Source organism: Piliocolobus tephrosceles, chromosome 12 (assembly GCF_002776525.5).
Source record: "Piliocolobus tephrosceles isolate RC106 chromosome 12, ASM277652v3, whole genome shotgun sequence".
In the NCBI taxonomy this organism is placed as follows: Eukaryota; Metazoa; Chordata; class Mammalia; order Primates; family Cercopithecidae; genus Piliocolobus; species Piliocolobus tephrosceles.
In genome coordinates this window covers 52,585,885-52,603,734 of record NC_045445.1, presented here as the reverse complement: position 1 = coordinate 52,603,734, position 17,850 = coordinate 52,585,885, and the positions used below count along the sequence as shown (strand labels likewise).

The window sequence follows — 17,850 nt, the reverse complement described above, 5'->3', positions numbered from 1 at the left end:
GCATTTGTAGTCCCAGCTACTCAGGAGGGTCAGGTAGGAGGATCACTTGAGCTCAAGAGGTCAAGGCTGCAGTGAGCCGTAATTGTGCCACTGCACTGCAGCCTGGATTACAGAGTGAGATCCTGTCTCAAAAACAACAACAAAAAACCTTTTTTTTTTAATACCTGACATCTTTTGTAAATAATATTTGTTCAGTTTGAAGCTCATTATAGATAAAGCTGAGTTGGACTTTTATCTTTGCACTGTTAGATTTAAAGAAAGAATATGTTGTATTATGCAAATAAAAGGGGAAAGCCTGTAATTTAAGAGAACAAACTGAAGATGTAATTAAATGTATTCAGTTAATTGAATTAGCCAGTAACGTAAATTTCATAGGGTCACTACTTATATCCTTATAATCAACAAACATTTTTTGAGCACCAAATATGTTCCAGCCAATGGACTATTTGGTCTGGGTAACCCTGAGTTGTATTTTAAGCTGCAGCTTAGGTATCAGCACCATCAAGAAACCTTCACTTATTACCCAGTGTGGGTTAGCTCCTCGTTCTATGTGCTCCCATGGCTCCCTGTGCTTACCTCTATCGTGACACTTTTAGCATCCATTTTTTCCACTCATTATGAGCTCCCAGCAGGCAGAAACCATGTCTAACTTTTCTTCATGTATAGATGTTCAGCTTGATTGATAAATGTTTGTGGAATAATTCTTTGTTTTTTTTTTTTTTTTTTTTTTTTTTGAGACAAGGTCTTGTTCTGTTGCCCAGGCTGGAGTGTACTGGCACAATCATGGCTTACTGCAGCCTTGACCTCCTGGGCTCAATTGATCCTCCCCGCTCAGTCTAGTTAGTAGTTAGGACTACAGGTGTGCAGTACCACTCCTGGCTATATTTTGTTTGTTTGTTGTATTTTTTTTTTTTTTTTTTTTTATAAAAACGGGGATTTACCACGTTGCCCAGGCTGGTCTCAAACTCCTGGGCTTAAGCGTTTCTTCTGCCTTGGCTTCCCAAAGTGCTGAGATTACAGGTGTGAGCCATCACACCCAACCCAAGTTTTAGGGATTTGGTGTGAAACCATTTAATTGGAAGCTGGGTGCAGATGATGGTAGTGAGGATAGCAATTTAGTTTGATGTTTACGTTTTCTACTTGGGAAGATGGATGGCATTCACTGAGAAAAGAAATATAGGAGGAGCAGGCTTGGAAGGAAAGATGTTTCACTTAAGAGAGTCCTAATGGGACATCAAAGCGGTCATATCCAGTACGCAGTAAAAAGATGAGTCTAGAGCTCAGGAATGAGATTTGGGCTAGAGATACAGATTTAGGAACCCTCATGTTAAAAGTGGCTTTAGCTATGATATGGATGAGATTGTACAGAGAATTCATGTCATGAAAAGAAGGTCTGAGGATAGAGTCCTGGTGCATGTCACTGTAAAAAGCTTAGGTGACAAAGGGAAAAAGGGAAGTCCCAGATCCTCACTCTGGTGGAAATATAAGTAACCTAGACATTTGAGCCTCTAAAGATGGAGCTGCCCAGAGTTGAGATTTGGTCTGTGGCCTCTAATGAAATTCTAGCCCTTCTACATAATATTGTATACATTTTATTGACTGTTCAAATTACTGCATGTATCCCAAGATAGTACATTTTATTTTTAAAAAAATATTCTATAACTTTTAACCTTCTTTCTAATTGATGAAGTTTTATGGTATTTGAGAACTATATTGATAAAGATGGTAATGTATGCAAATACTAATCATCTCATCCTTTTTCTGAGGAAGTCTGGCACCTAACCTAAGGCTTTTATTATATTCATGACAAAAAAATTAGTCTAAGAGTGAAGCAACTATAGCACAAAATAAACTGGTTGTTTAGAGCGTAATTTTGTGACTGAAGAGTTCCATATAAGGATTTACTATTCACTTGTGTTACAGGAAGGGTTTTATTCCTGTGAAGCATTCCTGTATAAGAGCCTTCCTCTCTGGGATGGCCTTTGTTGTCGGTCACAGTTCCTTCAGCTTGTGAGCTGGATTCCTTTTAGTAGCTTCTCTGGTATGTATCATGAAAATTTGGAGTCATTTAATTCAATGTACTAAGATTGAAAGGATTTTGAATAATCTTTTTTTTTTATTCCTAGAGGTGAAACCACTTCTTTTTGACCATCTAGCACAGCTCTTCTTTACATCAACCATTTATTTCAAGGTAACAAAAACTTGCCTTGCTTAGATTCAATAGGATGTATTATTCTATTGCTAGTGGTACACAATTCCAAACTGACATTACAGCAATGGTTTTATAACAGGATTTTCTTGGACCTGGGCTTTGAGGTGCTGCATCACTCAACTCAAAGTTAATGCATAGAATGTTCCTTTTTTAAGGCTGTGTTGCGTACAGTTTTCCTGACCTGTTTCCACTTGTAGCAAATGACATAGTGAACGAACAAGTGGCAGACACATATTAATAAAAACAAATGAACTGAGAAATACTTAGTTTGATTGTTGTGGTTTATATTTTTGTAGATACATTTATTCATTTCACAAATATTTTTTGAGCACCTACTATATACCCTTCTTGACACTGGGAATATAGTAGTGACCAAAGCAAACAAAACTCCCCTTGACATTCATATTTTATATTTATAGTAATCGTTGTTTTCTGCTAATAAAATTGTTCCAACCTTATATATAATATGTTACTATTTTGGGGTGGTCTCCAAGGAGACCAGTATGGCTTCCAGAATTTCTACCTGAATGAGTTTGAGAGCCACTTTCTTATAGAATGGTTATTCCTATTCTAAAAGAGGGGCAATTAAGTAATGTTTCTTTTATAACCTTTTTTTTTTTTTTTTTTTTTTAACCTTAAATCACTTACTGTTGGCCACATTGACAGGAAACATGTTGTCCTGGTTAGTGTTTGTCATAATTGAATGGCACTTGATTAATTACGTATCACATTAACTTGGATCTGAGGTCTATTTATGTTAATTGTAACTTGTACATCCTGACCAATATCATCATTCACATGATATCCACACCAATTCTCCCAGCTAATAAATTTTCAGAGACTTCAGTTTGAAATTTTTTTTTTTTTTTTTTTTGCAATTCTCTCTCAATCTTCTAAATGGGTTATTCTTTGTTTCTTCTCTTATTCTTCCACGCTAAAGAACTGTTTAAACATTAGGCTGGACCATAGGAAATTGCCACTTCTTGTATGTCAGAGGTGGTTAATGATTGGCAGTTTGCTGTGGTTCAACCCAATATGCATATACACTTTCATACACGTATATTTGAGAGTGAGAGGAGTGGGGAGAGGAAGGAAGGAAGGGAGGGAACAGACAACAGGCTAAAAGCAGAACTCAGGGGAATGCACAGTATTTAATTCTCAGGCCAAGAAGGAGGACAGTCTGAAGGAATCTTAAGAAATTGCCAGAGGCATAAAAATAACCAGGAGAATAATAGTTCCAAGGAAACAAAGGGAATATAGGATATCAAAAAAGAATGAAGGAATGATGTTGCTAAGTATACCAGGAAGGTTCAGAAGGATATAGACAAAAAAAGTTTCTTTTAGAATTGACAATACAGAGGTTTTGGCTTCCTTTGTGAGTAGTTCCAGTGGAACAACTTCTAGTTGTTAAGGTGGGATATGGAAATGTATTCAGAGGAGGTAGAAGTCAGATTGTGTGGGTTGAGGAGTGAGTGAAAAGTCAAGTCAAGACAATGAGTATAGAATATGTTTCAAAATGTTTGACCAAAAAAAAGTTGTAGAAAGAGCTATAAGGGGACTGTGAACCAGGGGAAGTTGTTTGTTTGTTTGTTCGTTTGTTTGTTTTGCCTCTAAAATGAGAGAAACGTGAGTGTGTTTATAGATGGAGTCAAAGGAGCCAGTGGAGAAGAGGGAGAGGTTGAAAATGGAGAAAAGATTGGGGATAATTGATGGTACAAGGTTCCAGAAGAAATATGAAGGTATTGGGTTAAAACTAGGTAGTGAGATTTACTTGAATGGGTGGTTAGGAATTGGGAGGCACCATTTATCCTCTAAGACTGGGGAGAGGATGCATGGATAGGTGTATATATAGATATATTTGTAAAGTTAGAAGAAAGGGCAAGACAATTAAAGTACTTTGTGCCTAAGAATGTTAAATTTCTCAAAATAAGAAGCATGATTTACAGAATAGAATTAAGTAGGACACTCCAGGAGGGCGTTAGCTGCTTAGGACAGCCAGGGAGAAAAAAGAGCTGGTTAAAGACAAGTAAAAGGATTATTGAGCGTCATTAAGGGCCCAGCAGAAGTTGGTGATCATAAATTTGAAATGGCGCCAATCTTTGCAGTTGTGTGTTTTCTTCCACTTAGATATTGGAGAAGAGAAAGCAAATTATGAGATGAATCAGTTTGGGTTTTGCTGGTTGGATGGAGTACAAGAGAGTTGTGATCAGCTGTGTGGTCTAGTCTAGATAGGAAAGTAAGGCCAGGAGAAGGCCGATAAACCTGAAAAAGGAGGTTAAAAATTAAGGAATTGGCTGGGTGCGGTGGCTTGTGCCTGTAATCCCAGCACTTTGGGAGGCTGAGGTGGGCGGATCACTTGAGGTCAGGAGTTTGAGACCAGCCTGGCCAACGTGGTGAAACCCCACCTCTACTAAAAATACAAAAATTAGCCAGGCGTGGTGGTGCATGTCTGTAATCCCAACTACTCAGGAGGCTGAGGCAGGAGAATCGCTTGAACCCAGGAGGTGGAGGTTGCAGTGAGCCGAGAGTGCACCACTGCACTCCAGTCTGGGCAACAGAACAAGACTCCGTCTCAAAAAGAAAAAAAAAATAGGAATTAAGGGGTTGAATATCTCTGATGTTGAGAAACAAGAGTAGCTATAGTTGGAGTTGAGTCTGTGAGAAAACTGGAATAGGAAGTTATAACAAAGAAAAAAATAATAGATTTTGGTGTGGTTCGGTTCAGGTTATGACAGCATCTACTGTGTGGCTGTGGGAGTGGGTAACTAGGGTGGAGTGAAGGTGAAGGTTATTTGATTCAAAGTCAAGGAACTGTGAAGCTGAAATGTTAGGGGGATCATTTGCATGGTCACTGGTGTAACTGAGGTATTGATGGCAGGACACAATGCAGAGTTCTAAGGTCCTCAATGAATCTGGATAAGATTCCAAGTGATAGACAGCAGAGATATGAGAAGATAAAAAAATAGAGGGTAGTGTAGCTGGATAGTATGAACAAAGGAGAAAGGGTTTTTTACACAAGGAAGGAGGAATAATGGTTTGGAAATAGGGTTGAAGATAACCTTTTGTATTGTGTTCAGAAAAGCAAGGGATAGCAGACTCATGAGAAAAACTGACTGTAGCAAAATGCAATCAAATATTTAGCCTAACAAATTCAGCTTTTAGTAGTAGTTTGACGAATAAGATTCTTTCTGTAGCTCACAAATTATTTGTAAACAATCTTAAGGCAATGGAAAAAAAAACCATAATATACAAAAATCAAATGGATCCATTTCTTAGATGGAGTCTCACTCTGATGCCCAGGCTGGAGTGCAGTGGCGCAATCTTGGCTTACTGCAACCTCCGCCTAGCAGGTTCAAGCTATTCTCTTGCCTCAGCCTCCCCAGTAGCTGGGATTGTAGGTGCCCTCCACCACACCCAGGTAATGTTTTGTATTTTTTTTTTTTTTTGAGACGGAGTCTTGCTCTGCCGCCCAGGCTGGAGTGCAGTGGCCGGATCTCAGCTCACTGCAAGCTCCGCCTCCTGGGTTTATGCCATTCTCCTGCCTCAGCCTCCCGAGTAGCTGGGACTACAGGCGCCCGCCACCTCGCCTGGCTAGTTTTTTGTATTTTTTAGTAGAAACGGGGTTTCACCGGGTTAGCCAGGATGGTCTCGATCTCCTGACCTCGTGATCCACCCGTCTCAGCCTCCCAAAGCGCTGGGATTACAGGCTTGAGCCACCACACCCGGCCTGTTTTGTATTTTTTAGTAGAGATGGGGTTTCACCATGTTGGCCAGGCTGGTCACGAACTCCTGACCTCAGGTGATCCACCTGCCTTGGCCTCCCAGAGTGCGGGGATTATAGGCGTGAGCTACCATGCCCGGCCTGTATATTATCTTTTAAATTAAATCTGATTTCCTTCTTAAAGTAGGATTTATTTCTGATTTTATATTTACCTTCTCAAAGAAGGGGCTTATATTCTGTTCCACATTAGCAGTGGGAAGCTTAGTATAGGGCACTGCTTACTTCTAGTTGTTAAGGTGGGATAGATATGGAAATGTATTCGGAGGAAACAGTGTCCTGGTTTGGTGGTGAAGGAGAGCTAGGATATGATTAAGGTAAGAAGACAGAGAAAGCATATTTTGTAGAATATGAAGGAGTATGTTTAGGTTACCACAGAACAGAGGTTCTGGATACTGCAGTTGAGAGATTTGGAAAGGATGGGTTCAATGAAAGAGGACAAGAAGCATAGAGACAAGGAAGAATAAGTGACTAAAGGGGCTTACATATTGGGAGGTGACTAAGAGTAACAGGAATGTGAAATATGGTAGAATTAGCTAAACATTAGTTTCTGAGGCCTGTAGTAACTAGTTATTGCCTTGTTATTGTATAACTTTATTACCCAGTTTAGTCTAATAAATGAATGGTATTTTTAAAGCCTATTAAAATATTTTCACATTTTCAGTGTGTTTTGTTTGGGTCTAGTCAGTTATGCCTATCAGCAAATAACTTATTTTCACCGAAGAATTTTGCATGGGAAAGGCCCCACAAATCCACACTAATGTTGTTATATTTGTTTAGAGTGTTAATTTTTCAATACCTGTCCTTATTGATTTATCATTTTCCATAGAGTTGCAAACAGTGGACATAAATTAAAAAATCGGAATACATAATTAACCTTGCATAATAATTTTCATGTTTCCACATAGTCGTCATAATGTTGTTAATAGTGGCACTATAGTCCTTAGTACCATAATTTATTTAGTAATTTATTATTATTTCTCTCTTTTTAGAGACAGGATCTTGTTCTGTTGCCCAGGCTGGAGGGCAGTGGTATGGTCATAGCTCACTGTAACCTTGAACTCCTGGGCTCAAGGGATTCTCCCACCTCAGCCTCCCAAGTAGCTGAGACTACAGGCATGTGCCACCAAACCTGGCTAATTTTTAAAGTTTTTGTAGAAACACCGTCTCACTATGTTGCGCAGGCTGGTCTCGAACTTCTGGCTTCAAATGATCCTTTCATCTCAGCCTCCCAAAGTGTTGGGATTACAGGTGTGAGCCACTATACCTGGCCTCTATTATTATTTCTAATTTGTTTCTTTTGTTGGAATAGATAACAGTCTCGAGCATCTTCATAATATAGGTTTTTTTCTTAAACTCTTCCCTTGGCATACATTTATAGAAGTGAGGTTACTGGATGAAAAGTAAGGTGCTGTTCCTTAGCTAATGAGATGTACACTGCAAGTTCTTGGAAAGAAGGAGGATGCAGTGACTGAAGTGCTTAAATAACAAGAGTCTAGCAGCCATGGGGAAAGAATTGGGGTTTGGGAGATGATACTAGAATAAGGTAGACTAGCTAGGAGGATAAAGTGACCTCAAAGGTGTGAAGGCCTGGTCTTCACAGTTACAGTGGGATTGGGAAGGAAATGAACAAGTAGGACATTTTGAAGGAAAAAAAAATTGATAGAATATGGTGACTGAAGATAAAGTGTAAAGGACGCACGATGACTTGAAGATTTCCAACTTGAGATAGTAAATGAACTAGGGATATTTTGCCTGGAGGAAAAAAGGCTAAGATTTTCTGGTTCCCTTCCAATATATGAAGGATTGTCACATGAAAGGAGATCTCTGTGGCTTCAAGAAACAGAGGTAGATATAGGGCAGTATCTCGTAACAGTTAGAGCAGACTCATGATGGAATAAAGGACTTTCAGAGGTGATATATTTCTTGACAGTGGAGTAGGTCAGGCAGAGGTTTAATGGCTGTCTATTCAGGATATTTATGTAGAAAAGGTTCACATGTAGGGTAGAGCTATGTTTCTCAACCTTGTTTGTTTGTTCGTTTGTGTGTATGTGTGTGTGTGTTTTTTTTTAGATGGAGTCTTGCTGTGTTGCCAGGCTGGAGTGCAGTGGCATGATCTCGGCTAATTGCAACCTCCACCTCCCTGGCTGTAGCAATTCTCCTGCCTCAGCCTCCCAAGTAGCTGGGAGTACAGGCACGTGCCACCATGCCTGGCTAATTTTTTTGGTATTTTTAGTAGAGACGGGGTTTCACCATGTTAGCCAGGATGGTCTCAATCTCCTGACATGATCAGTCCGCCTCGGCCTTCCGAAGTGCTGGGATTACAAGCATGAGCCACCGCGCCCGGCTCAACCTTGTTTTTAAAAAGAGAAAACTGGCTGTAGGGCGGTGGCTTATGCCTGTAATCCCAGTACTTTGGGAGACTGAGGTGGGTGGATCATTTGAGGTCAGGAATTTGAGACCAGCTTGGCCAACGTGGTGAAACCCCGTCTCTACTAAAAATACAAAAATTAGCTGGGCGGTAGAAGCGCGCACCTATAATCCCAGCTACTCAAGAGGGTGAGGCCAGAGAATTGCTTGAGCCTGGGAGCAGAGGTTGCAGTGAGCTGAGATCATGCCACTGTACTCCAGTTTGGGCGATGGAGTGAGATCCTGTCTCAAAAAAAAAAAAAAGACAAAACCTGTGTCCCCTTATCGTCATAAACATAAAAACCTCACACCTTTTTATTATTATTATTATTAAGGTAGAGTTTTGCCCTTGTTGCCCAGGCTCGAGTGCAATGGCAGGATCTCCACTCACTGCAACCTCTGCCTCCCAGGTTCAAGTGATTCTCCTGCCTCAGCCTCCCAAGTAGCTGGGATTACAGGTGCCTGCCACCACGCCCGGCTACTTTTTATATTTTTAGTAGAGATGGGATTTCACCATGTTGGCCAGGCTGGTCTCGAACTCCTGGCCCCAAGTGATCCGCCCACCTCGGCCTCCCAAAGTTCTGGGATTACAAGTGTGGCCACTGCATCTGGCCCCTCATGCCTTTCTTTAATGTGGTGACAGGGGTAGGGTAGGTGGGGAATTAAAGAATTTTTTTTTTTTTTTTTTTGAGATGGAGTCACACTCTGTCACCAGGATGGAGTGCAGTGGCGTGATCTCGGCTCACTGCAACCTTTGACTCACTGGTTCAAGTGAGTAGCCTCAGTCTCCCGAGTAGCTGGGATTACAGGCACATACCACCACACCCACCTAATTTTTGTATTTTTATTAGAGACGGGGTTTCTCCATGTTAGCCAGGATAGTCTTGATCTCCTGACCTTGTGATCTGCCTGCCTCAGCCTCACGAAGTGCTAGGATTACAGGTGTGAGCCACCACGCCCGGCCAAGATTTTTTTTTTCTTTTCCTGAGGTGGGATCTCATTCTGTTGCTCAGGCTGGTGTCCAGTGGTACAATCTTGGCTCACTGCAACCTCTGCTTCCTGAGCTCAAGTGATCCTCCTGGCTCCGCCTCCTAAGTAGTTGGGACTACAGGCATGTGTCACCATGCTTGGCTAATTTATATATATATATATATTTTTTTTTTTTTTTTTTGGGAGATGGAGTCTTGCTCTGTCACCTGGCCTGGAGTGTAGTGGCTTGATCTCAGCTCACTGCAAGCTCCGCCTCCCGGGTTTATGCCATTCTCCTGCTTCAGCCTCCCAAGTAGCTGGGACTACAGGCGCCCGCCCCCTCGTCCGGCTAGTTTTTTGTATTTTTTTAGTAGAGACAGGGTTTCACCGTGTTCGCCAGGATGGTCTCGATCTCCTGACCTCGTGATCCGCCCGTCTTGGCCTCCCAAAGTGCTGGGATTACAGGCTTGAGCCACCGCGCCCGGCCAATTTTTATATTTTTAGTAGAGACAGGGTTTCACCATGTTGCCCAGGCTGGTCTCGAACGCCTTGACTCAAGGGATCTGCCCACCTCAGCCTCCCAAAGTGCTAGGATTACAGGCCTGAGCCACTGTGCATGGCCAAGATTTTTGTTTTCTTTTTTTTTTTGAGACAGTATCTCGCTGTGTCGGCCAAGCTGTAATGCAGTGCCATGGTCTCAGCTCACTGCAAACTCTGCCTCCTAGGCTCAAGCAATTCTCCTGCCTCAACCTTCTGAGTAGCTGGGATTACAAGCATGTGCCACCACGTCCGGCTAATTTTTGTATTTTTAGTAGAGACAGGGTTTCACCATGTTGGCCAGGCTGATCTCGAACTCCTGACCTCAGGTAATCTGCCCGCCTCGGCCTCTCAAAGTGCTGGTATTACAGGCGTGAGCCACCCTGCCTGGTGAAGATTTTTGTTTTCTAAATATAACATTGTATATACCTACTGTGTACCCACAAAAATTAAAAATAAAATATTTTTAAAATGATAATATAACATTGTAATTTTGAATATCTTCAAATGATAAAATTCCTTGGTTGACACTGAAGTAGACTATTGTCTTAGATGATTCCAGAGTTGCTTTCAACTAGAACATACTTCTAACCTGAATGTGAGTTACCAAAAAGAATATTAATTGAACTGTTCTCTGAGGTAGCAGTGAGCACTCTGTTACTGGAAACACTCAAATGATTAGTAGGCCATTATTTAGTAAGAATTTTTAAGAAAGGTTTGCTGTATTAGATTTTGGGATGGTATGGATTGCTTTCAAATTTATAGATATTATGTTTATCATCATAAATGCCCCGGACAAATTTATGTCATCATTGTATGTTTTTGTATGTGATTGAGGCTTGGGAAATCGAGGCAAGGCCTGAGAAAAGAAAGACTAGAATTGCTTTTGTTTTCAAAGTCATAGAAGATAAGATAAATTTTTATGACCGTCAAAAAGGTGGCAAATTGTAATTGTAAACCACAAGGTAAAAAGGGAGAGGAATTCATATCTGTAGCAACTTCAAAAGTTCTCTGAGGGGGGATGATATAGATGCTGTTTTTATTTGATGATGTAATAGTTGTTATAAATGGAAGTAATTTAGAGAAAAGTCTGTTCTAGGCTGATAAGTTAGGCAGTCCTGTTGAGGTATGTTTCTTATAGAGAAAATAGCAAAATAAACTTGTACTTGGCATTCGTCTGTCTTCTGGAGACTAATCGTGTTGTAGAAGCAGCTGTTGGGTTCGAAATTGGATGTGGTCATCTCCATGGTCCTTTTCATCTCTAAGCCTCTGTTAGTTCTGAACACTGTTATGTCTGAATGATTTCATGAATCTTTTTTCGTTTTGTCCCCCTCAGTGTAGTGTTCTTCAGAGTCTGAAAGAGCTATTGCAGAATTGGCTGTTGTGGCTTTCTATGGACATTCACATGAAACCTGTTACAAACAGTCCTCTGTGAGTTATATAACGGTCTTCCACAAGAGACGATCTGTGTACAAATGTTTGCATATGTTTAATAGTGTGGCATGAAACCTAATTTTTTCATGTAAATGCTTAGTAGTACTTTTCTGGAAGACTTTTTTTGTGACTTTTCACTCTTCTTCCCCCACAATCCTGAAAGGAAGACTAATTCTCTAAGTTCCTATTGTATAAATCAGAAAGCAACCCCTTATCTGCTAAGTGACTTCTTTCAAGAGTTAGTATAAGAAAACACTAGAGAGCTGAGATTAGAATTTGCAACTTTGACTTTCATTCAGTTTAACTCATTTTATAAAATATATTCTTATATTTAAAGCCAATTTTCATGACAGCTAGAAAAATCTGTAACGTAATTTTGCGTACAACTTTGTTTTTATGTTTCTGTGCTGTATTATGGTTATGTGTGTTAATTTATCTTAACTTTGGCTTTTAAAATAAGAGCCCTAAGTTTTTGTTAAATGTGTGCTTTACCTTCAAAGTAAAAGTAAAAGACTAAATTTCAAGGAATGGCATAATCAGGTTGTTTTGACTCTTTCTACTTAAAATCTTTGCCTTCTCTTATATTCTATTTTTTTTTTTTTTTGAGGTAGAGTCTTGCTCTGTCACCTAGGCTGGAGTGCAGAGGCTCAATATCGGCTCACCTCAACCTCCGCCTCCCAGCTTCAAATGATTCTTCTGCCTCAGCCTCCCAAGTAGCTGGGATTACAGGCATGTGCCACCATATCCAGCTACGGTTTTTTTTTTGTATATTTAGTAGAGATGAGGTTTTGCCATGTTGACCAGGCTGGTCTCGAACTCCTGACCTCAGGTAATCCGCCTGCCTCGGCCTCCCAAAGTGCCGGGGTTACAGGTGTGAGCCACTACGCCTGGCCGCTTCTTCTAAATTCTATTATCAGTCACATTATTTTTTGACATTTGACAAACTACATTATAGAAAATTGCAAATATAATCAAAAGTATAGAAAACACTGCAGTGTTACCCTTCTGTGCCCATTACCCATCTTCAACAGTTATCAACTCTTGGTTAACCTTTTTTCATCTATAATACCTTTCACCTTTCTCTTCGATTATTTTTAAGCAAAACTCAGCTCCCATTTCAACTGTAAAAAATGGTACCATTATGACACCTAAAAAATTAGCAGTTCTTTTTTTTCCCCCTTTAAGACAGAGTCTCACTGTTGCCCAGGCTGGAGTGCAGTGGGGTGATGATAGTTCGCTGCAACTTCCGCCTCCTGGGTTCAAACAATTCTCCTGTTTTAGCCTCCCATGTAGCTGGGACTGCAGGCGCATGCCACCATGCCTGGCTAATTTTTGTGTTTTTAGTAGAGATGGGGTTTCACCATGTTGGCCAGGCTGGTCTTGAACTTGTGACCTCAAGTGATCTACCCACCTTGGCCTCCCAAAGTGCTGGGATTACAAGCATGAGCCACTGTGCCTGGCCAGTAGTTCTTAGTATCTTTAAATATCTAACCAGTGTTCAAATTCCCCTTAGCTTCAGTTATAAATAGCTGGTGGTTAGCTTGGCTAAAAGATGAGCCCAGACTAATTTTTCTGTATGTTCTTATCCCTATAGTGGTTTCCTACTTTGGTAGGAGAATAGAGAATAGAAGCTTCTTAAGGCCTGGAAAATTGTTTTTAATTTTTCATATTCATTATTACATTGTTTCCATATACACCTGATCACTTTTAGAAGGAAATGGAGCATTAGTGGGTAGTAAACATTCTTGTAAAGCTGTACTTCTCAAAATATGGTCCTTGGATCATCAGCATAACCTGGAAACTTGTTAGAGATGCAAATCTCAGGTCTTGCCCTAGATCTACTGAATTAAACCCTGGAGTTGGGGCCCAGTAATCTGTTTTAACACTACCATAATTCTGGTGCAAGCTGAAGTTTGAGAACCACCATCTTATCTTATCTTATCTTATCTCATCTTATCTTATTTTATCTTATCTTATCCTATCTTATCTTTGTGGCGGGATCTCACTCTGTTTCCAGGCTGAAGTGCAGTGACGCAATCTTGGCTCACTGCAACCTCTGCTTCCCGGGTTCGAGCTATTCTCCTGCCCCAGCCTCCCGAGTAGCTGGGAGTACAGGTGCTCTCCACCACGCCTAGCTAATTTTTGCATTTTTAGCAGAGATGGGGTTCCACCATGCTGGCCAGGATGGTCTTGATATCTTGACCTCGTGATCTACCTGCCTCAGCTTTCCAAAGTGCTGGGATTACAGGTGCGAGCCACTGCGCCTAGCCAAGAATCACTATTATAAAGAAATTCCACTTAAACATTTAATCTCTTCTATCTAAATTACATTAAGAATAGTATGTTTGAAATTACCTCCACCTTCCCCCCTCCCCACTGTTTTTTTTGACACAGGGTCTTGCTCTGTCTCCCAGGAGTACAGTGACGCAGTCTTAGCTCACTGCAGCCTCGACCTCCCAGGCTCAAGCGATCCTCTGACCTCAGCCCCTGAGCTCTGACCACAAGCATGCACCACCACGTCTGGCTAATTTTTTTTTTTTTTGTAGAGACAAGGTCTCACTGTGTTGTCCAGGTTGGTCTTGAACTTCTAGGCTCAAGCTATCCTCCTGCCTTGGCCTCCCAAAGTATTGGGATCACAGGCATGAGCTACCACATCCAGTCCGAAATTCCTCTCTTTTACTTGTGGTTCTGCCTAACCTGCATTCCCCTCTGTGGGCTGCTGAGCCTGGACCCATATTTATTCATTTTCTATTCTCCCAGATGAGCAAGAGATTTGACAAAATAGTATGTTTGCATCTATAGTCTTTGGCCGACTTGCAATGTAAGTCTCTGATACCCCTGAAATAGCTGCCTTACAATTTCTGTATTATCTTTTCAAAAATCTTAGGATTCTTCTTTTATTAGTGTCATAAGTTAAGGTAGACAATTTAAAAAGGAATTCTGTTTTCTAAAATTCTTATATAAATGGAGATACATGTGGATAATTTTGCTTGCCATATCAATGTTTGGCATTATATAGTATAGTTCACGTTTTCAATAATTCTTTTTATTTAGTAAATATAGGTATAATGCCCTATTTTTATCATGTGACCATATGCCATATCACTGTCAAAAAGGGAGTAAATTGTAGTTATATATCATAAAAAGAGAAGGGTAGAAAACTTCTCAACAGTGGTTCTCAAAGGGGGCCATTTCTGGTTGTCACAGTGACTGGGAAGAGGTTGCAACCATCATTTAGTATGTGGAAGATGGGGATGCTTAATGTGCTCCAGTGGGTGGGAAGTAGGAGGCAGTCCTGAACAGTGAATTGTTTCATCCAAAATGCCAATAGTGACTTGTGGAGAAACACTTCAAAAGAGGCTGTTCTGAGCAATCGTCATTGTTTCAAATTATTTCAGACACAGTTGCCAAGTGCTACCAAAAATCATAGTTAAGATACAGTTATGCCTGTAATCCCAGCACTTTGAGAGACCGAGGCCAGCAGATCACTTGACGTCAGGAGTTCCAGACCAGCCTGGCCAACGTGGTGAAACCTTGTCTCTAGTAAAAATACAAAAGTTAGCTGGGTGTGGTGCTGCATGCCTGTAATCCCAGCTACTCAGACTGAGGCACGAGAATTGCTTGAACCTGGGAGAAGGAGGTTGCAGTGAGCTGAGATTGTGCTACTGCACTCCAGCTTGGGCGACAGAGTGAGACTCCATCTCAAAAAAAAAAAAAAAGATATAGTTTTGCAAATAGCCAGCTGGCTATGTGTAGTTGCTCACCTATTTGAATGGTCTCCTGATCCTTCCTTGATTGCCTTGGCACTGAATTATCGTGGTGGGCAGTAGTAGAGTTATCATCATCTCTGAAACTCTTAAGATTATACATGTTCTTTTCCTTATGCATAACCATTGTTAACTACCTAGATAGGAGGGCAAAGCTATGAATTCAAATTTGTAAGTCTTTTCCTAATCCATTTAACATTGTCAAAGATTGAAGGACAGTGGTGAGTAGATGGATGGATTGAACTAATACCCATATGTGCTGTAAGAGACTCCATTCATTGATCCGGGGAGAATATAAAATAGCCAGATCTGCTTTTTTACTAGAAGAATAAAAGATGCCAAAAATTTTGCTAATTCCCTTTTAGGGTTGAATTGAATTCAAGTGAAAAAAATATATATATATAATTTTTTTTTTTTTTGAGATGGAGTCTCACTCTGTCGCCCAGGCCAGGCTGGAGTGCAATGGCACGATCTTGGCTCACTGCAACCTCCACCTCCTGGGTTCAAGGGATTCTCCTGCCTCAGCCTCCCTAGTAACTGGGATTATAGGCATGCACCACCACACCTGGCTAATTTTTGTATTTTTAGTAGAGGTGGGGTTTCACCATGTTGGCCAGGCTGGTCTTAAACTCTCGACCTCAGGTGATCCGCCTGCCTCGGCCTCCCAAAGTGCTGGGATTACAGGCGTGGGCCACTGACCCCAGCCAAATTCAAGTGAAAATATGTTTAATAGCATTTTAGCTCAGGAATTAAGGCAAAACTGAGTTTTGATTTGTGTACTGTAGTTTTCCTTCGATCTGTGTTGCAATGTTACTGACAGTATAGGAAATGATTCCTAAAGTCATTTTAATGTTTATTCCTTTAAATCACTTTTGATTTGGTTGGGATAAATTAGTTATCATTTTTTCTAGTTTACTGTATGATTTTGTTCATTTTCACATTTTATCCTGAAATTTTTTTTTTTTTTTTTTTTTTTTTTTTTTTTTTTTTTGAGACAGAGTCTTGCTGTGTTGCTCAGGCTGGAGTGCAGTGGCATGATCTTGGCTTACTGCAACCTCCACCTCCCGAAGCAATTCTCCTGGCCCAACTTCCCGAGTAACTGAGATTATAGGCACCCACCATTACACCTGGCTAATTTTTGTATTTTTAGTAGAGACAGGGTTTCACCATGTTGGCTAGGCTGGTCTCGAAGTCCTGACCTCAAGTGATCCAACTGCCTTGGCCTCCCAAAGTGCTGGGATTACAAGTGTGAGCCACTGCACCTGGCTTGAATTTTTTTTTTTTTTTTAAACGGAGCCTTGCTCTGTTGCTCAGGCTAGAGTGCGGTGGTGCAATCTCGCTCGCTGCAACCTTTGCCTCCCAGGCTCAAGTGATCCTCCCACCTCAGCCTCTTGAGTAGTTGGAACTAGAGGCATGTGCCACCACCTCACTTAATTTTTGTATTTTTTTGTAAAGACGAGGTTTTTGCCATGTTGCCCAGGATGGTCTCAAACCCCTGTATTCAAGAGAGACCCCCACCTTCGCCTCCCTAAATGCTGGAATTATAGGTGTGAGCCACTGTACCCGGCCCTGAATTTTTCATGTCACTTTTATGTGAACTTTTTTTCCCCACTTAACTTTTAATGGAATACCTATTTTTCTAATGGTTTTTATATATCTCACTTGAGAATTTTCATATCTGCTTGGAGCTTAATATTTTATTTCTCTGGTATTTACTAGTAGAGTCTGATTGCTTAGAATGTTCTATGAATTCATCTTAATGGTTCCCTGGAGGGCTAAGTGTAGTTTTATGATTAATCACTGATTTTTTTTAAAAAGTGAATTATACATTGGAGCACTGATAGTTTTTAAAATCTTCACCAACTTTTTGCTTTATATTATTTAGCTTTAGCTTGGAAATTGTGAACACTATTGCTACTCTGTATCTGAATGTTATGATTTCTTATTGCAGAGAGACAACTTTGGGTGGATCCATGAACTCTGTGTCTAAACTGATCCACTATGTAGGGTGGTTATCCACTACTGCAATGCGCTTGGAGAGCAACAGTACTTTCTTGCTGCACTTTATTTTGGATTTCTATGAGAAGGTAGTACACATTACATTTTCCCCATTTGGATTTTTGTGAAGGCTGTCCACTTTACTGGCTTATTATTTAAATTTTATGTACAACCATTAAGGTGGGCTATGATCTTATTAGCATCATTAAAATAACCTCACATTTTGGGGTTCATGATTATTTTCTCGCCAGAATAACTCACTTTCATAAACAAAGGGGAAAAACAAATGCCTTTATTTAGGGCCAGGTACCACTACATTGACCTGTGTTAATACTGGCCCTAGAGAGAAGTCTATTGTTAGCATTATTTTTTGTTCATCCCATTCCCAACCCTGGCAGAAACCAAAAATATCTTGTTGTTTCTTCAGATCTCCATTTCTACCTTTCAATTGCCTTACTTCTCTTGCTACCTAGTACCCTTTTATTGTTTTATAGTATATGACTTGGACAGAACTATAGGTTGGTGCAAAAGTAATTGCAGTTTTTGCCATTGAAAACAATAGCAATAACCGCAATTACTTTTGCACCAATTTAATATTATCCATGAAGTATCCATTATAGTCTCACTTTTCCCAGTTTCCTCTCTTTACTAATACCTAGTTGTCTTGTGTTATGCATTTGCTTAGAAGCATGCTCCTTTGTTTTCTAGGTTGACAGCTAACTCATATGATAAGTAAGTATTATGGG

At 40.4% G+C, this 17,850-nt stretch overlaps 1 protein-coding gene across 1 annotated transcript in view; it reads left to right on the top strand.

The window, feature by feature from the left end:
* CENPI (centromere protein I) overlaps positions 1-17,850 on the top strand; it is a 73,188-nt gene that overhangs the window by 37,624 nt on the left and 17,714 nt on the right. The window contains exons 14-17 of the mRNA XM_026452133.1: positions 1,924-2,041; positions 2,127-2,191; positions 11,242-11,336; positions 17,058-17,193. Of these exons, the coding sequence (XP_026307918.1) occupies positions 1,924-2,041; positions 2,127-2,191; positions 11,242-11,336; positions 17,058-17,193 (414 nt within the window). The remainder of the gene's footprint in view (positions 1-1,923; positions 2,042-2,126; positions 2,192-11,241; positions 11,337-17,057; positions 17,194-17,850) is intronic.